Genomic DNA, 25,507 nt, shown 5'->3' on the forward strand with positions numbered 1-25,507 from the left:
CTTCAAGCAAAAAGCCAAATAGTTGCACACAACGATCACCTTACAGATTCTCACAATTTTTAACAGTTCAAAAACCACCTCAAAAAATATTGGAGTAAAAAGTTTCTATTTAGGAAGCTAAAAAAATGTCAGATTATTAAGGGATAACATGGGAACATTATTTCTGAGAGCCACCTGTCAGGTGATGGTTCACCACTGCAAAGTTAACACAGAAAATAGTCATTTTCTTCATTAAAACCATGTTACTCAGGATCATCTATACAAGATATGATCATTATACAGGATCATCTAGACAAGACTTCAGTTATTGCTCGGACACAACATGGGTTTGTTAAGGGTAAGTCTTGTCTGACCAATTTGATTGGATACTATGATGTAGTCACAAAGGAACTGAATGCAAAGAATAATTTTGATATTATATATTTGGATCTTAGAAAGGCTTTTGATACTGTTGCGCATCGAAGACTGCAGCACAAATTAGAACAGTGTGGCTTGGAGGCAAATTGCTACTATGGATAAAGGGATGGTTGAGAAGGAGAAGACAGGAGTGATAAACAAAGGACACTGCTCTTCGTGGACTAATGTTATTAGTGGGGTCCCCCAGGGTTCAGTGTCAGGCCCATTGTTATTTTCTGTATTCATTAATGATATTGATGATGGTATATCAGGCTTAATGTCCAAGTTTGCAGACAATACGAAGGTCGGCAGGGTTGTTAATGACACTGATGACAGTACGCTGCTGCAACAGGATCTAGAAAAGTTGAGCAGATGGGCTGAGAGGTGGCAACTGAAGTTTAACATTGACAAATGAAAAGTACTGCATATGGGAAGCAGTAACCCCAGATTAACATGTGTGGTAGAGAGTGAAAAGGACATGGGGGTAATTGTGCAGGCAGATATGAAGTTTTCTGAGCAGTGCAGACGGTCTGCAAGAGTAGCTCATGGTGTCTTGTCAATGATATACAGGAATTTTTCTAGCAGGGATAAGGAAGTAATTATCCCCTTGTATAAGGCAATGGTCAGGCCACACCTTGAATACGCCGACCAGGCTAGCCGGGTGGGTAAAGTACCTGCCTGGCAACCCAAAGGTCGCAGGTTCGAATCCCGTCTCGGGCTTGGATCAAAGTACTGCAAAAACCTTGAGAGGTGCATTATGGCCACATACCAAAAAAAAAAAAAAAAAACACCTTGAGTACTGTATGCAAGTCTGGAGGCCTCATTTTAAGAAGGATGTAGAGCTGTCGGAATGAGTACAGAGAAGGGCAACAAGATTAGTGAATGGAACAAAGGGTTGCTCTTACTAAGAAAGGCTTAAGTTTTGAAAATTACAGTGTCTGGAGACTAGGCACCTGTGAGGTGATCTGATTGAGGTGTATAAAGCCTTGAATGGTTTGAGTATGCTCAATGCTGATGGGATTCTTCCTCTTGCTCAGAATAACCACCTGAGAGGGCATAAATTCAAATTGAGGAAAGACAGTTGTAGGACAGATGTGCGGAAGTTTGCCTTTAGCCAACGGGTGGTTGATTGCTGGAACAAACTTCCATCTGTCGTTGTAGAAGTTGATAGCTTAAAGAGATTCAAGGCAGAACTAGACAAACATTTGGAGTGAGTGGATGGGTGAAATGAGAAGGGTGTGTGTGTTTTTGGCTGATGCTATATAAACTTGCTTTCTTGCATCATGTGGCCTTTGCTAATGCCAATGCCAATACTCTAGAAGGATAGAGAATGAAGCACATACAATTAATTCAAAAGGAAAAACATAATTCATGTATGAAATGTTTTTCAAATGTAAATTCAGATGTAAAATGTCACTGGCTTGAGGATTCAATCCACAAGGTACTGAATATGAAACACCTTACATTTGAAAAATGTAATGTGTTTCATATTCAGTTATTCAATTCTCACTGAAATAGTTTTTTTTTTCACCTACCAACTGAGATTTTCCATTAGGCAACATGTTCATGATCCTTACTGGATTTTATCTTGACTGTTCTAGAAAGAAACCAATCAAATTTGTACAATTAAACAAAATTGGCTAATGAATGAAATAATGCTACAAGGGGGTACCCAATAAGTTCTAAGCCTAGCCAGGACTCAGCTACATATAAAATGTAGGTCTGTGACAAAGGAGGTGTTTTTTTTTTTAGAAACATCACTAAGTTAACTGATAAATAATTTTAGCTTTTAAGATTCAAATTTTATAACAATATTACTCTACTGTATTACAGCCAACACTTCATATACTTTACAAAAGGTGACGGTGACAGAGTTTTGCAAAGTATATGAAGCACTGGCTGTAATATAGTTAGATTTATTGTTAACAATACGAATCTAATATTATGGTTAGAACAATATTGTTTAGCTTCAGCTGTAAATTTTGGGTTTCAAAACTTGAATCTTACAGCTAAACCTACACAACAGAAAACTGGCAAAAGGGGTGCTCTAAGTGATCTAAGCACCATAGAAAAACTGGCAAAAATGGGGCACTCTTTTCACAAGCACCAATGCACTACAGCACTTGCACCACTGTCATTGCTATAATCTACAAGTTCAGTTTCCATTTACTTCAGTATCTCTTTATTCACCCAATCTGCACCCCACTCTGACTTCCCTCTGGTTTCTTAAGATAAAAATTATTTTACAGCAATCTACACTGTCACACAAAGAGGTTAATGGCTGTTAAAGCATGGATGTTTCAACAACCTAAACAAAATGTTCTACACAGCTGGGATAAAAACATCTCAGCATTCATGGACCAAATATGTAAGCCATAATTTAACCCCAGGGGCTCAACAACTGGTGAGTATGGGCTTAGCACACCCAGGGTCCTGAGCTGGATATCATCATTGTTCTCTTTCTTGGTGATTCCCTTCTACTTCTGACAACTCTCACTCTCTTCCTCTCTAGGTAACTAAGGATTTTTTTTTTTTTTTTTTGTTGGTGTAGCAAAAGGCTCAGGCTTCCTTGCACCATATAGCTAATAATAATAATGCGGCCGTCTGAGATGTAGCCAAAACATGATCCTCCAGATAAGGCCTTTCTTGGTTAGCCTTAAAACTGATGGGACTCCCCACCTCATATTATTGCAATGAATAAATATTTTAAATATTTAAAGTGGGAATACAAGAAATTATAAAATCCAGCACATTTCACAAACATACAAATCATCATTTTACAAACCAGATATATTAAGATAGCAATCCAGCAGTTGTCAACAATCATTTGCCTTTCAGAATTTATTCAAAAGGGTGATGTTTCTCTCTTTTAGTGCTATCACTTATTCAGCAAACTTCACAACCCAAACACAACATTGATCAACAGGGCTAATATTTGCAAACAAGAGACCAGTCTAACACTACTTTGAAACAGCTAAGAGCGGGGAGGGCATTTGCTGTCACTTTTTTTTTTTTTTTTATTATTATTAAGCATTTGTGAACATTTAGCAAACTGAACTGCAATTTACATTTGTAATCAGTGGCACTGACATTTTGCCATATGTTTACAGATGTAAGTTAGTTCAGTTTTTAGTGCTTAATATTCAGTGGAATGCTTCTCAAAACTGTCCACTAGTTATATAATCTCTCTCTCTCTCTCTCTCTCTCTCTCACACACACACACACACACACACACACACACACACACACACAATAAAATCTAGAAAATTTTAAAATCAGGCAGTTCTCAATCCCAAGAGTGCTGGATTTTTGAGGAGTTAGCTGTATTATACAGTATTAAAGCAATACATAAAAACATTTCAGGAATAATTTTAACACTATAATAATTCATTATAGCAAATTATGTCAATTATACAATTACCATTTAAATTTATTTACTTTTTTATTTTTTTTATTTATTATTTTTTTTTAATTTCAACCATTCATCTGCCAGTACTTGCAATTCTCAAGCAGTACTGCATAAGCCAATTCACAAATTTTATGAGATTACATACATAACACTACATAAACAAATTTTCAAAAAAAGGTTCTATTTATGTGCACTTGTTGGTATTTTATTTATGAATTTGAATATTCTAAATATGACTGGTTCTTTCATAGCACAAATGGTTTGCCCATATGTACAGAAAGGATAGACAGGATAGGAAGGGAGGAGGAGTTATGCTGTGAATTAAGAAAAACATAAAATCTAAGGAAGTGCATCCAGTTGACATAGATGGACAGTGCAATGTTGAGTCAGTTTGGTGTGACATAAGCACTGAGAAAGCAAAAATAAGAGTAGCAGTGTGTTTTATAGACCTAATGACTCAAATGAGTACAACGAACAATTGTACAGAGAAATAGACTGGGCCAGTAAATCAGAATGTCTAATAATGGAGGATTTTAACTTCCCAGATATTGATTGGAACTTGTGGGTTGGTCACACACACTAGCAAGACTTTTGTGGATTTATTGGATGATTGTTTTCTGCAGCAGCAGCATGTTCAAGAGGCAACCAGACAAAGTAACTCTTGATCTGGTTATCAGCAGTGATTATACGTCCATTAAGAATTTTCAGATAAAGGAACCACTAGATGGCATTGATCACAGTGTAATGATGTGGGATTTACTTAAAGATATTACTACCATCAGGGGAAAAGGGAACTACAGTGGTTCTCAGATAGGTTTTAAATTGCATACAGTGGGACCAACTCATGATGTTACCAACAGCAAATTCTAAATGGAAGCATTCAAAGAATTAATCATGGAAGCTATTAGGCTTTTAATACCAATTAAGAAATACTGTTCAAGGTTTAGGCCAAAATGGATGTCAGGTGAACTAATCAGATTCATGGCAGAGAAGAAAAAAGCATCGAATGCATACAAATTATCAGATGACACAGAAGCCTATGGTAGATACAAGTTATTCTTTAATCAAGTCAAAGAGGAGGTTAGGCAAGCAAAGGCAGATTATGAGAAATCTTTGGCAAAGGATGCTAAGAAAAACAGCAAGGACTTCTTTACTTACATAAACTATAGAAGGAAGGAAATGAATCAGATTGGTCCACTTGATATCAATGGTTCAACTGTGGATGATCCTGTTCATTAGCTCACAAACTGAATGGCTATTTTGCATCTACATTCACACTGAGGAATTCTGTAGGGTAGTGAAGGAAAGAAGCTTATTAAACTCTAACAGGGAGCTTAATGATTTTGTAATAACTGAGAGCAAAGTGGAGGATAAATTGTTGAAGTTAAACATAAGAAAGGCACCTGGGGTGGATGGGATCTATCCAGTTATATTCAAGGAGGCAGCAAAGGCAGTAAACAAAACCTTAGCCATAATTATGAGAGCATCCTTGGACTCAGAGGATGTCCCCACGGACTGGCGATGTGCAAATGTATCCCCAATTCACAGAGAGGGATCAAAGAGTAACATGAGTAATTACAGACCTGTTAGTTTAACTTCTGTTCCGGGTAAAATAATGAGTCAGTGGTTAAGGAAGCATTGCAGAATCATCTAGACAAGAGTGCAGTAATAATTCAGATGCAGCATGGGTTTGTTAAAGGAAAGTCTTGTCTGGAAAATTTGATTGGATACTATGATGTTGTTACAAAGGAACTGGATGCAAAAAATAATTTTGATATCACATACTGTACTTCGATTTCAGGAAAGCTTTTGATACTGTTGCACATGGAAGACTAGTGTACAAATTGGAACAGTATGGTATTAAGGGCAAGTTGCTACAATGGATAAAACAGTGGTTGAGTAAACCCTCATTAAACCAGACTAATAGGGGCTGAGAGGTGTCCATTTTAATGAAAATCCGGATTACATGAAATACGATTTGTAATGTGTAGTGTGTAACAAAGTTGTACACCTTGTTCAATTGATAACCCTCCTTTTGAATAAAATCATTGGTTGTTTCCTGAAAGGCTCAATAGCTTCAAAATCAGCACTAAGAATTTATCCACACATTTTCTTGTTTGAAATGTTATGCTGTCTTCTAAATCTGAAAAGCCAACCTGAGCTCACTTTAAATTGTTCAATTCCTAACTGTTTAGGGAGTCTCTCTGCCGCTGCTTGAATTTCTTTTCCTCGCACAGCCAAACCAGACAAATGAAATTGGGAAAACCATTTCTACACAGCATCATCTAGTGCTTTTTCAGTAGGCATCCGCATTCGTTTAACTTTACTTTTTTCTTTCTCCACGTATAACTTGAGAACAAAATTAAGAATTTCACTTTTTTTCTTTTTAATGTCCAACACGGTTTGTTTGCGATGCCGTACTCAAGACAGAGGCTGGACACTGAAGCTCCTTTTCCAAGTTTTTCTAACACCAATAGTTTGTCGTGAAGAGAAAGCATTTTATGCTTACGCTTCTGTCCTACACTAGGCTTACTTAAAGACATTGTTTAATTGCACAGCACAAACGACAAAATTCATTTAATTTTTAAAAAAAATCAAATGTTCATCAAAAATTTAATAACTGCAAGGCAAAATTTTAGTGTTATAAATGATTACAGAACTAGGGGCGATAAATTCATAAACACTATATACACACTGTTATAGTTATCTCCAATAAAGTACAGGTTAACTCTCGTATAATACAGTAGTTAGGTTCCTATAAAATGTTGTTGGCGAAACCATGTTATATGGGACTAAGAAAAAGTACAAAAAGGGGGGATTTAAGTTCCAAAAGCTAACAAAAATGCACTATTTCCTTAACAAAACTAACAAAAATACATCATTCTAGATTTTGTGTATCTTCTCCCTTAAACAAATCAGGAAACTGGGTTTGTTTGCTTTTGCTTGATAAATCTTTGTGAATTTCATCACATTTTTGAAGCTCCCTATTGAACTTGGGGATCCTTTCATTCAAGGAATAAGATTCTAATTGCTCAGCTAACTTTATGCCTTCCTGTATGCCTTTTAGTGTAAAATTTGGAAGTTTAAAATTTTCATCTGCTCTATCATCCTCTGAATTGATTTCGTTTTACCTCCAATGCCATTTCCACCAAATCTGCTTCACCAGCCTCTTTTTCTACCCGTAATTCTTGAACGTCTTCAGTAATCATATTTTTTTAATTTTTTTTAGGAGCATAGGCAACTAAGGCCGTGTTGCTCTGCGTATATTGTCTTTAAATTGCATGTCCTGAGGCCGATTTTCTATTTTGCCAGATGTAAAACCTTTATTAAAACTGAGATTCCAGGAGAAAAAACTATGCTACTCTCGTCTGAGCCCGACTAACTTAGCCACGGTGTGAAAAAGACCAATAAAAATTCGTCCCATCAACGACGGGATTCGGACTCAGGTCTTTTCCACCCGGTGTGGGGAGGAGGACGATTCTATCAACTGTGCTACACACGAGGGCTTCAGTAGTCATATCATCAAAACCTTCCCCTCCTACCGACATAGCAAATTCCATTTTCTGCCAGTTCGACCATATTTCCTGAATGAACTGACTAGGACCATACATTTTTTAACACGCATTTAATGTTGACAGTTTTACTTCTTTCAGCAATAAAGCTATGATTCTGATACAACCCACAATTCAGAAATGTTTCCATGCCTCCATTACTTCAATAGATTCGGAATCAATTTTTTCCAAAATCCATTGTAAAAATTTTCTTAACGAGTTTTAAAGGTGGATATAATGCCTTGATCTAATGGCATATGATGCCATTATCTAATGGCAGATGAACATAACTTCAACGTTTGGATGATTTAAATCTGTTGGCTGGCCTGGTGTGTTATCCAATTGTAATAAAACTTTGAAATCTAGATTTTTCCACAAATTCAATAGCACAAAACGTAACACGGGGATTTCCCAACAAAATAAAATACAGGGATTTTATCAATAATTTTTTTTTGACTAGCGAGTCAACAGTGGTGATTCAAAAAGAGTGGAAATGTTGAAAAATGACATCCAACATAATAGCAGTGTTTCCCACGCACAAAAGCTCAAAAATACCCTGTTGTGTGAGATTTACCGAAATTCTCTAACCATGTTAGAGCGAAACTGTGTTGTAGAAGTACCGTGTTTTTTTTTTTTTTTTTGGTAGTTGTTGGCGCATCGGCTTCTGTGGCCATAATGCACCTCCCAAGGTTTTTGCAGTACTCTGATCCAAGCCAGAGGCGGGATTCAAACCCGCGACCTTTAGGTTGCCAGGCAGGCACTTTACCCACCTGGCTAGCCCGGTTGGCAGAAGTACCGTGTTATACGGGGGTTAACATGTATATTAATATAATTACGTTTAATTCCTTTATCCTTTTTTATTAAGTTCTCATTGCATATCTGCATTAGTGACAGTACAAGTCAATTCTTCCATTTGATTTTTGACTGAACAATTAAATAAATAAACAAAGAAAATACAACCATATTCCAGATTAAAACATAGAACACAGATATAAGGAATGCAGAACTGGAATTTGGGGAGTACAACGTCAACAGAAACGATAGACAGGATAGAGGGGTTATGTTATTAGTTAAGAAACACATAAAATCCAAGGAAGTGAAGCCAGTCGGCATCGCTGGACAGTGCAGTATCGAGTCAGTTTGGTGTGACAAGTATTGAGAGATAAAAATTGAGAGTAGGAGTGTGCTATAGGCCTAATGACTCTGATGAGTATAATAAGAAACTGTACAGGGAAATAGAGTGGGCCAGTAAATCAGAGTCTTCTAATGGGGGATTTTAATTTCCCAGATATTCACTGGAATTTGGGGGCTGGTCACTCACACACTAACAAGGCTTTTGTGGATTTATTGGATGATTGTTTTCTACGTCAGCATGTTCAGAAGGCAACTAGAGGGAGTTCAGAAGGCAACTATTAAGAATCTGCAGATAAAGGAACCACTAGATAGCAGTGATCACAGTGTGCTGAAGTGGGATTTACTCAAAGAGGTAACTACCATCAGGGGTAAAAGAAAGGGTTATTGCTTTCGTAAAGGCGACTACGATGGACTGAGATAGTATTTAAATTCTATACAGTGGGACCAACTAATGATGTTACCAACAGCAAATTCAAAATGGGAAGCATTCAAAGAATTTATCTTGAAAGCTACTAGGCTTTACATACCAACTAAGAAATATTGTTCAAGGTTTAGGCCTAAATGGATGTCAGATGAACTAATGAGACCTATGGTAGAGAAGAAAAATGCATTGGATACATACAAATTAAGACGTGACACAGACGCCTATGATAGATACAAGTTGATCTGTAACCAAGTTACAAAGGAGGTTAGGCAGGCGAAGGCAGATTACGAGAAATCTTTGGCAAGAGATGCAAAGAAAAACAGCAGAGTTCTTTACTTATGTAAACTCTAGAAGGAAGGGGATGAATCAGATTGGTCCACTTGATATCGATGGGTCAACTGTTGATGATCCTGCTCAGGTAGCTTACAAACTAAATGAATATTTTGCTTCGACATTCACACATGAGGGGTTATTCAGTGAGGGGAATGCCAGAGGTGTATTCAAATCTAGCAGTAAGCTAGAGAATCTTGTAATAACTGAGAGTAAAGTGGAGGAGAAATTGAAGATAAACACAAGAAAGGCATCTGAGGTGGATGGAGTCTATCCAGTTATATTAAAGGAGGCAGCAAATGAAGTAAGCAAACCCATAATTATGAGAGCTTCCTTGGACTCAGGGGAAGTACCCACAGACTGGAGATGTGCAAATGTGACCCCAATTCACAAAGGAGGATCAAAGGCTGACAAGTAATTATAGACCTGTAAGTTTAACTTCTGTTCCAGGAAAATTAATGGAGGCACTGGTTAAAGAAGCACTGCAGAATCATCTAGAGAAGACTTCAGTTATAGCTCGGATACAGCATGGTTTTGTTAAGGAGAAGTCTTGCCTGACCAATTTGATTGGATACTATGATGCAGTCACAAAGGAACTGGATGCAGGGAATAACATTGATATTATATACTTGGATCTTACAAAGGCTTTTGATACTGTTGCACATGGAAGACTGCTGCACAAATTGGAGCAGTGTGGCATTGGAGGCAAATTGCTGCTATGGATAAAGGGGTGGTTGAGGGGGAGAAAACAGAGAGTGGTAATCAATGAACACTGCTCATCGTGGACTAATGTTATTAGTGGAGTCCCTCAGGGTTCAGTGTTGGGTCCATTATTGTTTTCTGTATTTATAAATGATATTGATGATGGTATATCAAGCTTAATGTCCAAGTTTGCAGACGATATGAAGGTTGGCAGGGTTGTCAAGGACACTACTGACACTATGCTGCTGCAACAGGATCTGGAAAGGTTGAGCAGATGGGCTGAGAGGTGGCAACTGAAGTTTAACATTGACAAATGTAAAGTACTACATAGGGGAAACAGCAACCCCAGAGCAACGTATCAACTCTGTGGTACTACACTGACAGTGGTAGAGAATGAAAGGGACCTGGGGGTGGTTGTGCAGGCAGATATGAAGTTCTCTGAGCAGTGCAGATGGGCTGCAAGAGTGGCTCATGGTGTCTTTTCAATGATATACAGGAATTTTTCTAGCAGGTATAAGGAGGTTATTATTCCCTTGTATAAGGCAATGGTCAGGCCACACTTTGAGTACTGTATACAGGTCTGGTGGCCTCATTTCAAGAAGGATGTAGAGCTGCTGGAAGGAGTACAGAGAAAGGCAACAAGATTAGTGAATGGAACGAAGGGGGTGCTCTTATGAAGAAAGGTTAAGTTTTGCAAATTACAGTGTCTGGAGACTAGGCACCAGCGAGGTGATCTGATAGAGGCGTATAAAGCCTTGAATGGTTTGAACATGCTCAATGCTGATGGGATTCTTCCTCTTGCTCAGAATAATCACCTGAGAGGGCATAAATTCAAATTGAGGAAAGACAGATGTAGGATAGACATGCGGAAATTTGCTTTTAGCCAGCAGGTGGTTGGTTGGTGGAACAGACTTCCATCCCTTGCCGTGGAAGTTGATGGCCTAAATAAGTTTAAGGCTCATCTGGACAGGTATTTAGAATGAACAGAGGGGTGAAGTGGAAGTGGCTTTTTTTTCTTTTTTTTTTTTTGGCTGATGCTGCATAAGCTTGCTTTCTTGCATCAAATGCCTCTACTAATGCTAATGCTAAAAGTAATTTTGAAGTGCATATAAAATTTTCTATATTACATCATTTGATTGTTGTATTTACCATGACATAAGTTCTTCTTTAGTTATTTTTCCAGTCCATACCTGTTAACAATATGTGTTTATTATATACATACCATGTATCATACCGAGCGAAACTGTGTTATATACATACCGTGCAAGGATTGCCACAATTTTTATTATTATTATTATTATTAGCCATATGGTGCAAGAAAGCCTGAGGCTTATGCTGCACCAGTCAAAAAAAAATTTTCTGAAATTTCAGAGAGAGAAGTAGAAGGGAATCACCAAGAAAAGGACCAAATACGGAGGAAGCGGAAAGGTCAGGGAATGACTCATGCATATTCCCAGAGCAATATGGCCTTAGTTGCTAATTCTCCTAAAAACCAAATAGCTAACAAACCACCAAGAAAAAGAAGAATGATGATATCCAGCTCAGGACCCTGGATGTGCCAAGCCCATAAAAAAAATAAATTTTCTGTTTATACTCCGGCACGACAACCAAGTCAGTAGAGTTTACAATAAATTGTTAATACAAATATTTATCGTATTTAGTAGACACGGGCTTGAACCCCGGTCGACTCAAGGAACGCGTGCTATGCACTCTCGCTCCTGACCACTTGTCTACGTCAGGCCTCACCAGATGTGGGCCCCTGGGGTTAAATCAATCGTGTTAGAGCAAAACCGTATTGTAGAAGTACTGTGTTATACGGGGGTTGCCTGTATTAGCAATACCTTGTTAGTATGGCCATGCTAGATGGGGTTTTTACATAAATCAAGTGATAATAATAAAATAGGTATATGTGGCTTTAGCAAAGGAATAAAATACAAAAGCAACAAACTCAATGAAACAAGATAACAAGTCTGCTAAAGTTGAGTTTAATTTGAGTACTTAATTACTGCTCTGTTTTATCTGTTTATCATGCCTACAAAATAACCTAACAATGCAAGCAATGGACCGAATTCAGCACTGGGGGATTATACTTTTTTTATTTATTGAAGTTAATTCGTTATATATATATATATATATATATATATATATATATATATATATAAAATAACAACTGAATTTATATGAATAATTGCGATAACTCCAAAAATTTCCAGGAGACTGAAAAATCAAATTATTGCGGCGAGTCACTTCAGACTACATTTGACCAAACCAATAACTTCATGTTCTTGGTCTGGGCTAAACGTGTTGGCAATAACCGTATAACTGCCTCTGTTCCTTACACCTTTACTCCACAGTAATGACAGGAATAGTCATTTTTAAAATAATGACTTAGTAACGTAAACATATATTATCCTTATAACTCGCCACATTATAAGCACAGAGTAGTTACAAGGTGTTATAAAAGTTTTTAAAAAGTTCCAAAATTAATATTTTGTGTCAGAATATAAAAAACTCATTTTATACTCGAGTTTCAGCAAAGATTTCAAAAAATATGCCATATAACAACTGTAAAACAAAGTATCTACGCCTAAGTCTACTTACTGCGTCCATGTGTTTACTTTACTGGCTTTCCTAAATTACCTGTGGAATTCAGTAAATCTAATACGAAGCTTTATGAAACCAACTCAGTTAATGTTTCTCAGTTCATATGTTAACACATGCGTTAACCATCCAACCACCAATTTCCTCAATTACGAACAGTGAGGGAAATACAGTACTAATTATTATTATTTATACAAATAGAAACAGAAATAGTCAGTTATAAAAGATTAAATGATGCATAAAATTCAATTCAAAACAACTTCGAAATGCTAAGTGCTGCTTTAATTTCTTAGAGAAAACTAGGTTTTTACACATGTAGGTTTTGTTTTTTTTTTTTCCCCGTTAGGATATTATCACCACGCGCTAGATGACAACATGCACGAAGATAAAATCAGTAAAATATCATTGCGAGTTGTGCGCCAACAACGGTGGCGATCGATGTTATACGATCCTCCTTCTCAAAAAAAGAAGTACGGTATAATTAACATTATAGCGATAACATGCTGTACGAACTTTGCATGGAACCGAAGCTTATGCAGCATCCGCAAAATAAAAACAAATTCATGTACAGTACCACAGTTCCAAAATCGTACTAAATTGTCCAAACTTGCTATAAGCTTATTCGGACTGCCCCCTTTGATAACACTAAATGGTGGAAGTTACTCTTTCGATGAAGAAAATTTCAGTACATCTCATCTGCAACCATTCTTTTTCAATTTAAATTTATGCCTCCTTGTGTGTGCTGTCCAAGAAAGAGTAAGAATCGTCACCATTTACTCAATTCAATTAAAGCCTTAAACACTTCAGTCAGGTCTCCTTCCTGGAGTCCGGATTTCAGACGCTGCGACCTACAGAACTCAAGACTTTTATATTCCTGGATAATCTTATTGTTCATGTATACATCCGTTCCTACAGATCCACATCCTTCTTCAAATAAAGCTTCCAGTACGACCTAACGATTGCTCTAAAAGTTCCTCTGTATCGTTTTGTTTCTATTGTTGTGTCGGTGTTGTTTCCTTCATCATTTCTGTACCTCACGAGGTTCCTTTGGTATGCCTTTCCCATATCCGGGCCACTCCTATGAGAAGCTACAGGTGAAAACCTGATGGTTCTTAAGTTTTGCACAGCAGTGTACATACATACATACATAACCATTTATCCCAAAACCACCGCAAAGCCCATCAAAACTGGTATCATGACTTGGATCCTGTGGCAAATTAGGTGCAGTTCTGTTCTCTGATGAGTCCCGTTTTAGCCTAGAAACGGATTCTAAACGTTATTTCATTGGAGACAACGAGGAATGCGGTACCGTCCCTCCAACATCATAGAAAGGGAGACTTACAGTGGAGGCGGTGCTCTCGTATGGGGCGGAATATACGATCAACGGCCGCACCCGTCTTCATGTTTTTGATAGGGTACTAAAAAAAATCAAATTACTATATTAGCGTCACCTGTAATTCATTACATAAACCCGTATTTGTGTCTTTAAATTGCGTGTGTTCTCTGGTCGATTTGCCTGCTTTGCTGAACGGAAAAACCCGTTTCTGGCGGAAAAAAACCTTGCTATCTACGTCTGAGAGCGACTAAATCAGCCACGGAGTGAAAAAAGCTCATTAACGTTCCTAGCTTCATCGACGGGATTCGAATCCGGGCCTTTTCTACCCAATGTGGGGAGGACGTTGACGATACCACTGTGCTACACGTGCAGTTTGATAGGGTACTAACTGCGCAGAGGTCCTCGAATCCTATGTGCGACTTTTTTTTAAGGGTTGGTTCAGATTTTCTTTTCAAACACGACAACGCCACGCCAAATAGAGCTCAAGTGGTGGAGGAATATCTTGAAACGGTAGATATTCAAAGTCTATCGTGGCCAGCACAATCGCTAGACTTAATTCGATCGAACATGTGTGGGACGCCCTTGGGAGTCGCGTTGCACCCCGACAGCCGGCTTCTCAGTCACTTGGTGACTAAGGTTTGCGCTGGTGGAAGAATGGGATTTGTTGTTAAAGAATCTTATATTGCACATGGTTCATCGCTCTCAGGCCTGTTTAGCCATTGGAGGGGATCATACGCCATACTGATATCATGCGACCATAACTTTAAGTACCAAAACCTGAAACGTGACCTTTTTGTAATTCTTATACAACCCCTATAAATGTCCCTTATCACTTTTCGAAGTTTCTCGCTGTCTCTAAATTTCATCGTTATTCGACGATACACCGCCATACCAAATTTTGTCCAGCTTCAACGCTAGCTGCATTAGTTACGCCATGTTTCCTACGTGTTCTGTTAATTTTGTGAAGCAATGTACGTGGGCAGCCATAGTAGTCAGGAATACAAATGTAACAGTTACTAAGATAAACAGCTTATGCACTCCACTGGCAGCATTTGCACTGATAATCTATCCCTTTGGTTCATTTCATATCATGTCCATATACTGTAGGCTGGGTCAAAGTGTAGCCCCTTCAGACTTGCAACAGCCTAAGCCAGATATCTGACATAAGATTCTAATAACAATGGATGAAAATGCAGATTTCCACTCCAGACAGAACAGGACTTCTTTCAATGGGTAGAAACTACAGGATTTCATAGTCAAATCGTCACACCGCATTGTAAACCAGCCACACGCTCTGCCAATGTTCAGCAGTATGTTTCCTGAAAAGTGTATGACATTACTATGGTGACACAAACCATAGATTAAAAATTGATAAACTGGCAAGTGCAGGAGGCCTGAACTACATCCAGGCATTCTGCACTTGCCAGTTACCTGTCATTTCAACTGATACGGCAACTGAATCACACCACATCCCCAACATATAACCTCATCAGATACAATATCAAATAAGCAAATTGGCAGAGTATCGAGAAATTCTAGGATCCATCCTACCAGAGACCTCCAGAAGAGAATCACCAAATGCATCCAAATGAACAGGTAAAGAAACTATCAGAATTATTCGAGCAGATACTATTATTCAACCTTCATGAGAAAGAAACAACCAAGATCTTATTCAATTCCCTGGCGGCGCTCTGAGCTGGATATTCTCTGGTGAAGGGTCAACCAGGCGAGGAAGCACTTTAAGGGATACAAAAAAATTGTTTGCCAGCAGAGGTAAATGCCACACGGGATATTTAGTGAAACTTGAGAAATCAATACACAAACCTCATAAAGCAGAAAAAGAATTCCTGTCAAGTGCTTGTTGGTACCATTAATAATGCTGACCCATAGGGTGAGGTTTATCGCATTGTAACCAACAAGCTGCCAACCCCAAGGGCTCACATCGGTGAGTATGAGCATGGCACACCCAGAGTCCTGAGCTGGACATAATCATTCTCTCTCTCTCTCTCTCTCTCTCTCTCTCTCTCTCTCTCTCTCTCTCTCTCTCGCTCTCGCTCTCTCTCTCGCTCTCTCAGGGTAACTCAGAATTTTTTTATTTTTTGACTAGTGCAGCAAAAGTCTCAGGCTTCCTTGCACCATATGGCTAATTATAATAATAAAATAATAATAATAGGTGACATGGTCATCACCACAAACACTAAGGCTGGCCAGATTACCCACACTTGGATGGAAATAGTCAATTCCGAGGTGTGTGTATTGTTTTTTTTTTTTTTTTTTTTTTTTGTTAGTTGTTGGTGCATCGGCTTTTGTGGCCATATTGCACCTCCCAAGGTTTTTGCATTTTCTACTCTGATCCAAGCACGAGGCGGGATGCAAACCCGTGACCTTTGGGTTGCCAGGCAGGCACTTTACCCACCCGGCTAGCCCGGTAGGCGTGTGTGTGTATTGATTTTTCAAGTACCAGTAAGTTTCTTGTCTGACATTTAACTCTGCTGGCGGCCAATTTTTCTGTATCTCCGAAAATGCCTCCTCGCCTGGTAGACCCTTCGCCACAGAATGGCAATATTCTTGGTGCACTGTTTCCAGTAAATGAAGATACCCTCACATAGAACCAGTTAAATATATGCACTGAAAACAACAATCATCAAATTCTGGAGACTGAGATGCCTTTCATGCTACAGGAATTATCTGCAGCATTAGACAGAACTAAAAACAACAAATGTCCTGGTAATGATTTAATAGGAATAAAAAAGGAAAAAGAACTGACTAATAGTTATCCACACCACCTCCTGCAACTATACAACTGCTTATAAAAGGGAATCTTTCCCACCCACTGGAAACAGGCAAACATAATAATATATTAAGGAACCCGGAAAAACCACCGACAGACCCGAAATCGTACAGATCTATTGCCTTGTTGTCAGTTCTGGGAAAGTAAATGGAGTAGTGACGTTATCAGGCTAGTAACTCACTACCTGAATGCCAACCTACAATCAGAAAAACAATACAGATTACCTAGTTAAGTCAGCAACTACGGCAAAGGAAACTTACATGCTTGTTATATCAAGACTTTATAGGTGACTTTGATGCATTATGGTAGACCAGCCTACTTCGCAGCCTGTAATATGCTGTAATACTGCAAAACTTATACCAGCTAATACAAGATACATAGGTTTCAGTCAAATTCAGATATCAATTCATCACTAGGAGAGTGACACAAGGTTGTCCCCCAGGGTTCCGTGTTGGGTCCCTGTTTCTGGAACCTAGTAACGGATGAATTCCTAGGGATGGACATCAGCTCCACTGACAAGGTAGCTTCAGTTGACGACCTTGTCTTGCTCGCAAAGTATAACACCCGGGATTTTCTAGGACCGCATGACAATTTAGCAATGAACACCCTCCAGTAATGGGAGTAAGCACTCCCATTGCTGGAAGATGTTTATTGCTACCCACTAATTAACAATATCTAGCAAAAAACCAAATCAATTCTGTTAAAAGGTAAATTGGATATACACGTACCCAGACCTCCACAAATTAAAATTAATATTGTAAAACAAAAGCCCTATCCACAGATGTGAAGTACGTAGAATAACATTCGCCATTAAATTAACTTTCTACCGTCATCTTATGAGCTTAGCTAAAAAAGTTAGAAATTAAACTGGCAAGGTAGTAAGAATCAGCAATGCCAATTGGGATTAAAAGGAAGACATTTGCACTTAACTATACAGCAACTTTCCTCCCACTCATCATCTATTGTGCAGACACCAGGTTTTTAGAGACTCTGGCCAGTAACAGAGCTAAAGTTGACTCCATCCAGCGAATCATCTTTATAATTATTATCATTATCATTATTAGCCATATGGTGTGTGTGTGTGTGTGTGTGTGTGTGTGTGTGTGTGTGTGTGTGTGTGTGTGTGTGTGTGTGTGTGTGTGTGTGTGTGTGTGTGTGTGTGTGAGAGAGAGAGAGAGAGAGAGAGAGAGAGAGAGAGAGAGAGAGAGGGGGGGGGGAGAAGGGAAATCGCCAAGAAAGAGAAGAATGATGATATCCAGCTCAGGACCCTGGGTGTGCCAAGCCCATACGCACTAGATGTGAGCCCCTGGGGTTACTGACAGTTGTAAGAGCCTGTTGCACTGTCTGCACTCTGCACTACAGGTGTTGGCAGGAACACGTCTTGATCTAGAAATTATTAAAAGATATCTGTATTGCACACTAAAAAGAAACCCCCCAACAAAAATCCTGGAATTCACCTTGAACAGGGAACGATATCAAGGGAGGAAGAAAGAGAATTCTAAACTCTCTCTCTCGAACATGGCAAGACAGATGGGAAGAAAGTACCAAAGGTGCTGTTACTAGAAGATTCGACCTCAGGCCACCCCACTGGTAGGCACCAGGTCTTTACTCCACTTTTTTCGTTACAGGACAGGGCTCCTTTAATGAAATATTAATGCAACTCGGACTTACACAAGACTGTAGTTGCATCAGTGCAGCTGATGAGGATTGGGTGCATGTCTTGTTTAATTGCCCCAATTATCACAATCACAGATGCATCCTTATTACTAAGACCACTTCCACATTGTGATGAACATCTCTTTGTAACTGAAGAGACTTATAACATGGCATTTTTGCCCAGCAGGGCTTTGATACTAGGTGAAGGACCAAAAAATTCACAACTTGAACCAGCAACAAATTGCTTCAAAGGACTGATGACCAAGTACATGCTTGTGCTCGGTTTTAGCCCCCCCACAAATCCACCCTGAATGGACAATCATGACTACCCGCAATGACACCTAATGACATACATAATCTCAAATCACCTTGGCCTGTCAGAATGTGTTTCTCACCCTGTAAGGATGCTTTTTATATCCACACTTATATATAAATGTATATGTATATACATAAATATAAATTAAATTATAATTATTCATAGGATAAATGCAATACGAATATTAGTATAAATGGATGTCAAGAGAGAAAGTGGTATAATTGCATGGGTGTAACTAGATATAGTCATGCGAATGCACATGCGAATACGTGCATGTTTGTGTGTGCAGAATTGTATATGTTTCTGCGCTGGATGAGATTCATTGAACTTAACTAAGGGAGTGAATTGTATGAGCAGTAGTAGTGGTAGTAACAGAGGCATGTGATGCAAGGATGCAAGCTTATGTAGTATCAGCAAAAAAAACCCTCATTTCATACATCCATTCCCTCTAAACGTTTGTCCAGTTCTTCCTTGAATTTATTTAAGCTTTCGACTTCCACAACGACAGATCAGATAGAAGTTTGTTCCAGCAATCAAGGACCCGCTGGCTAAAGGAAAATTTCCGCACATCTATTTTACAACTGTCTTTCCTCAATTTGAGTGAAGGCCGCCTCAGATTCGTAATCTGAGCAAGAGGAAGAATCCCATGAGAATTGAGCCGGCTCAACCCATTCAAGGCTTTATACACCTCAATCAGATCACCTCGCCGGTGTCTAGTCTCCAGACGCTGCAATTTGCAGAAATTAAACCTTTCCTGGTAAGAGGATCCTTTCTTCCCCCTCACCAACCTTGTTGCCCTTCTCTGTACTCACTCAAGCAACTCTACATCCTTCCTAAAATGAGGCCTCCAGACCTGTATGCAGTACTCAAGGCTTGGCCTGACCATTGCCTTATACAAAAGGACAACGACTTCCTTTTCCCTACTAGCAAAATTCCTGTATATCATTGACAATACTCCAAGACCTGCTTTGGCAGCCTGTCTGTGTCTGTACTACTCAAAAAACTACATATCTGACTGTACAATTACTCCCAGGTTTTTTTATTTTATAACACTCTAAGTGTAGTACCACACAGTTGGTACGTTTCTCTGGGGTTACTTCAACCCATACAGAGTATTTTGCATTTGTCAATGTTAAATTTCAGTTGCCACTTTCAGCCCTATCAACCTTCATATCGTCTACAAAACCTGGACATTAAGTCTGATTTACTTCATTAATATCATTGAAAAATATAGAAACCAACACCGAACCATGAGGGCAGAGGCGGATTTAACGGCGACCGCACGGAGGCGCGCCCTGGGCCCCGACTTCTGAAGGGCCCATGCAAAACCCCAACTTTATACGCAAAACCCCAACAAATTAGTTCAACTAATATGTTCAACTATTAGTTCAAAACTTTGTGATTATTATTATGCTATTATTAATTATATTATACATATATTATATTCAAATTTTATTGGAAATAAAACATTAATAGTACATAATATTTTTTATTTATTTAAAAAGGTTTAACTTCAACAATTTCTCCTTCGCTTTGCTCTCAGTTATTATAAAATCATTAAGCTCCCTGTTAGAGTTTAATAAGCTTCTCTCCTCGACTTCCATACAGAATTCCTTATGTCTGAATGTAGATGCAAAATACTCATTCAGTTTTTCAGTTATCTGAGAAGAATCATCAACATTAGAACCATCGATATCAAGTGGACTAATCTGATTCATCGCTTTCCTTCTATAGTTTATATAAGTAAAGAAGTCCTTTCTGTTTTTCTCAGCATCCTTTGCCAAAGATTTCTCGCAATCTGCCTTGGCTAGCCACCTTTGTGACTTGATTACAAACTAGCTCATGTCAACCGTAGGTTTCTGTGTTTGGAGTTCTCTCCGCATATCCGCTTTGTAGGACGTGATAGAGATCTTTAAATGTGTAAATGTATGACGTATGTATGAACCCCCCCCCCATGTGTTCACAGGTATTATTGTTGGCCACTCACGTTCCAACGCTGCAGTACGATTTAGTTAAATACGACAAAATGAAATGATTTTGAACGTGTGTGGATGCTTTCGATTGAATCGGTTCGATATAGACTGCAGACAATTCACGTTGACTGCAGCGGCACGATCATAATTTTAACGTGTGTGTGTGTGTGTGTGAACGATTCGGTCGTGTGATTTGAGTCCTTCCATTCAGTTCTGTTTTGTTAGCATAAAAATATGGTAAATTATTCACAAACTTTCCTGACAGAGGTTTTTGAATTATACAAAGAATCTGCTTGCCATTGAAAAGTAAAATCGCTAGAATATCATCATAAAATATGGTAAATTATTCACAAACTTTCCTGACAGAGGTTTTTGAATTATACAAAGAATCTGCTTGCCATTGAAAAGTAAAATCGCTAGAATATCATAACAAAAATGCAAGAAGAGCCTTAGATAAGTAAGATTGGCCCGAGACTAATTAGAATTAGCATTAGTAGAGGCATGCAATGCAAGAAAGCAAGCTTATGCAGCATCAGCCAAAAAAAAAAATAATACAAAATATAAATAAATAAATAAAAAACCCTCCCATTTCACCCCTCTATTCGTTCCAAATGCCTGTCCAGCTCAACCTTAAATTTATTTAGGCTATCAACTTCCACAACAAAAGATGGAAGTCTGTTCCACCAATCAACCACCCGCTGGCTAAAGGTAAATTTCTGCACATCTATTCTACAACCTGTCTTTCCTCAATTTGAATCTGTGTCCCCTCAGGTTCTTAATCTGAGCAAGAGGAAGAATCCCACCAGCATTCAGCTTGCTCAACCCATTCAAGGCCTTATACACCTCAATCTGATTGACGTGTATAATGAAGAATTCGTAAAGTTTAATAATTTTAGAACCTGTTATAAAAAGAGAGCTTAAATTGGTTCAAAACTCAAGGAAAAGTAGTATTTTTGTAGATACTATTTATACCCGAAAGTAATGGTATTTTAAACTTTTGTCTTTTTTGGACTATCAGGAGTTACAAAGAACATCCATTAGAAGTATTTCTAAAAAGAAGAGGATTAAATGAAACGAAAAAATATTTTTGTACAACTTTATTCTGCCAATCTGCAGCTCCTTCGGAGATAGCAGTAGTAATAGAGGCATGTGATGCAAGTAAGCAAGCTTATGTAGCATCTGGCGCACTATGGTCATAGTTGCCGATGCGCCCAATAAATCCCGAAACAAACAAACAAACAATATGTAGCATCAGTTCCCCCCGCCCCAAAAAAAACATTTCACACATCCATTCCCTCTAAACTTTTGTTAGTTACGCCGACCGTCTGGATACAATCGTAATTCTTCCAATAAATTAGTATGTGAGTAAATTTTTTTTTTCATTAACTTTTGTTTATACCAGTGGTTCTCAACCTTTTTTTGCTCGTGGCCTGCTTCTGAGTTTCATTCACCTCTGTGGGCCACGAGCAAAAAAAAGGTTGAGAACGACTGGTATAAAGAATAGTTAATGTCAAATAAAAAGTGCAGTTGATATGTACTTTATCAACTGCACTTTTTATTTATAACATATATCATTTGCTTATAATATAAGGAATATTAATAATGAAAAAGCGGTTTATTAACCACCATCTTTATTTATAATAGAATTTTTACTCATATAATATTTTGTTTATTCACAATAGATAATTATGCTCCTAACAAAAAATATTACAATCCTTGCGGATCTCATTAATTTCTTTTTCATATTAGTAATAATTTTATTTTAGAAGTGAACTTTTCGTGGCCCACTTAACAGTTTCCTATGGCCCCCAATTTTACGACTTTTACCTGTGGTCTCTCAGAAATACGGCATAGCCCCCGTTTAGAACCACTGCTTTATATCACTATATTCGCTGATTATATTGTTTTATTTTATTTTTAATTTGCATGACAAACAGCGAGTATTCTACGAGAATATGCTCATCAAGAGACGCATATTTTATGGACGCAATCAAACTGTCTTATCGTAACGCTCATCCGATTTACAACAAAATTGTACAGCAATTTATCCAACTGAACCGTACTGCGGTGTTGGACGAACCCGACTGTTCGCCTTAAATGTGTACGGCAGTCTATGCTTGGCTAGAGCTGTCGGACGCATCCGCGTTGCCGGATGTGATTGAGTCTGCGCGTTAGTAGCACAGTGGTATCGTCGCCGTCCTCCCCACACCGGGTGGAAAAGGCCCAGGTTCAAATACCGTCAATGACGCGAGAAACTTTAATGGGCTTTTTTCACTACGTGGCTGAGTTAGTCGGTCTCAGGCGTAGATAGTAAGATTTCCTCCCAGAAACTGCGGTTTTTCGTCCAGCAAACAGAAAATCGATCACAGAACACACGCAATTAACAGACATAAGTCACAGCACGGCAGATGAATTTAATTATTCTGGTGGCCTAAATATAATAGTTTAGATGTGACTGAGAGCTTGTACCAGTGGGAATGGTTGATGATTTAGAGAACTTTCTCCATTCGAGAGTGTGAGTGAATGTCCAAATGTGACGAAGGCAATAATGTATAAACGTTACTGTCCTTTTTCTATGTATATGAGAATAAACAAATGAGTAAACGATTACTTGACTGCGTAATTTGACGTAGCGCAGTGGTCAGGAGCGAGAGTGCATAGCACGCGTTCCTTGAGTGGACCGGGATTCAAGCCCGTGACTACTAAATACGATAAATATTTGTATTGACGATTTAGTGTAAACTCTACTGACTTGGTTGTCGTGCCGGAGTATAAACAGAAAATTTAATCTGCCTTCGCGTAATGGGTGGGTGTGAATGTGTATATGTATGTGCGTGTATGGATGTATGTAGGCTTGTATACGTCACTACGTGTATGTCTGTTTGTATTAGGTGATGTTAACTTAAGCCATCTTTTTATTTGTACAAAGCCTGTTTTGATGATAAAGTATTGTCTACTGTGAAGGATGTTAACTGTTATAGGAGCTACGAATATGAAGTTTAATGTTTTTTTTATTATTTTTTAAATTTTTATTTTAATTATTTATTATTAATTTAATTTAATTAATTAATTTATTATTATTTTTTATAATAATTTATTTTTATTTATTATTTTTTTATTTATTCTTTTATTTTTTATTTATTATTATTATTATTTTATTATTATTTTTTTGTTAACTTAAGTCATCTTTTTATTTGTACAAAGCCTGTTTTGATGATAAAGTATTGTCTACTGTGAAGGATGTTAACTGTTATAGGAGCTACGAATATGAAGTTTAATGTTTTATTTATTATTTTTTTAAATTTTTATTTTAATTTAATTAATTAATTTATTATTTTTTTTTATAATAATTTATTTTTATTTATTATTTTTTTATTTATTCTTTTATTTTTTATTTATTATTATTTTTTTTAACGCCAAGGGAATTTTTTTTTCCTCCTCTGGAGTGGGCCCCCAGAGGAACCTGGCCCATCTTTTGCCAGCATCAAGTGGGTCAGAGTCTCGAATTGAGACAGTGCGAGCTCCATTGGGACTGGCCCACCTTCCCGTGGTGTGGACGAGTACCCAGAATCATCAGTCCAGGTGACTGACGCTTCTGGGTAGCCAAGAGGTCAGAACAGAACAGAACACACACATAATACACAAAAACATACACTACTCATTTCTGATTCTTCTACAGCGGTACTGTTCTTCACAGAGATACGAGGCGGAGATGAACTGACGTTCCAGGTGCCGCCCATTACAAAAACACATCTATTGGGCGATGTAAAAAAAAAAAAAACCGTTTGTGCGCGGTCCGATTCAGGGTACTATACTGAATGGGTAAATGTGTGAATTTGGTTAGTGCATGAGAATGTCCAATAAGTGTTAATTGTTTTAAAATTGTACGCTGAATAGTATGCATGATAATATAAATATATCCATCTTGCAGGTGAAGTTGTATATACGTGCGAATGCTTGGTCACCGCATAGTCTGTAAACTATGCGGTGACCCAGAGAATGCTTGTCATTAGTATCATAAAAGAAAAAAAAAAGTGATTGTCTTTGTAGTTGTCCATATTTAGGTGGCACCTATGTCCTGTTTATTTGTATAATAATGAATGCAAGTTGTTAAATGTGCCAAAAAAATAGTGTAATGTGATATTAATTAGCCTGTCTCCTAAATATATGTCATAAAAAATGTATGTACGTACTTGTGTACGTGTAAGTATCACAGATGTGTAGGTGGGATGAGTACACAGAATATGTGTTGTTCTGACAGAAACCCCCTCCCCACAATTAGACTGCAGTGAGGGCAACATACCATGAAATCCCCACTGCCTTGCTGGCATCATGCCCCCTCGTCTGAGTCACGATGTGGGATCTGCTGACACTGGCTTCAGCTGGCCTGGCCAGTCTGGGATTAAAACAGAGAAATACTGTAGGTCTACAGTGCAATTTCCTCCCCCACATAAGCCGCCCTGGCCCTATGACTTTAGTCCCCTTCAATACCTGTTTCCCTCTTCACTTCTCATCAAAATCTTTCGCTTGGTATACCCTATCACCAAAAAACTTTCTCTGCTGTTAACAGTCCTCCTCTGTGGGGGTTGGGCTCCTTCCACATGGGTGGAAGGAGCCCAACTCTGTCCCCTCTCTCTGTCCCCTCTAACATCCGTTTTCAAAGTGAAATACTTCATATCACGCACATTCCTTCATCTTTTCTCCAATACTCGAACTATCACCCCCGCGATCCTTTTCCAATAACTAAAAAAAAAAAAAAAAAAAACCTCCAGAATTTTTTTAGGGTCCTCCGTGGCAAGCTCAAATGACGCCTAGGGTTCACCCCAAGCTAGACACTTTATCTACACTCTAAGTCCGGTCTACCTCCACATGGTATTAGGGGGACAAC

The 25,507-nt window shown here is 38.3% G+C and overlaps 1 protein-coding gene across 2 annotated transcripts in view; it reads right to left on the reverse strand.

The window, feature by feature from the left end:
- Nucleotides 1–12,689, reverse strand: part of LOC150084544 (E3 ubiquitin-protein ligase Mdm2-like) — a 366,530-nt gene extending 353,841 nt beyond the window's left edge. The window contains exons 1-2 of one of the 2 annotated variants that reach the window (XM_090376479.1): nucleotides 12,548–12,689; nucleotides 1,932–1,993 (exon numbers count right to left, since the gene is read on the reverse strand). In XM_090376479.1, coding sequence (XP_090232605.1) covers nucleotides 1,932–1,964 — 33 coding nt within the window. In that variant the 5' untranslated portion in view covers nucleotides 1,965–1,993; nucleotides 12,548–12,689. The remainder of the gene's footprint in view (nucleotides 1–1,931; nucleotides 1,994–12,547) is intronic. The other variant, XM_090376480.1, reaches the window with a different exon arrangement.
- Nucleotides 12,690–25,507: the final 12,818 nt, after the last annotated feature.

Source organism: Mastigoproctus giganteus, chromosome 6, assembly GCF_048544385.1.
Source record: "Mastigoproctus giganteus isolate SK-2022 chromosome 6, ASM4854438v1, whole genome shotgun sequence".
In the NCBI taxonomy this organism is placed as follows: Eukaryota; Metazoa; Arthropoda; class Arachnida; order Uropygi; family Thelyphonidae; genus Mastigoproctus; species Mastigoproctus giganteus.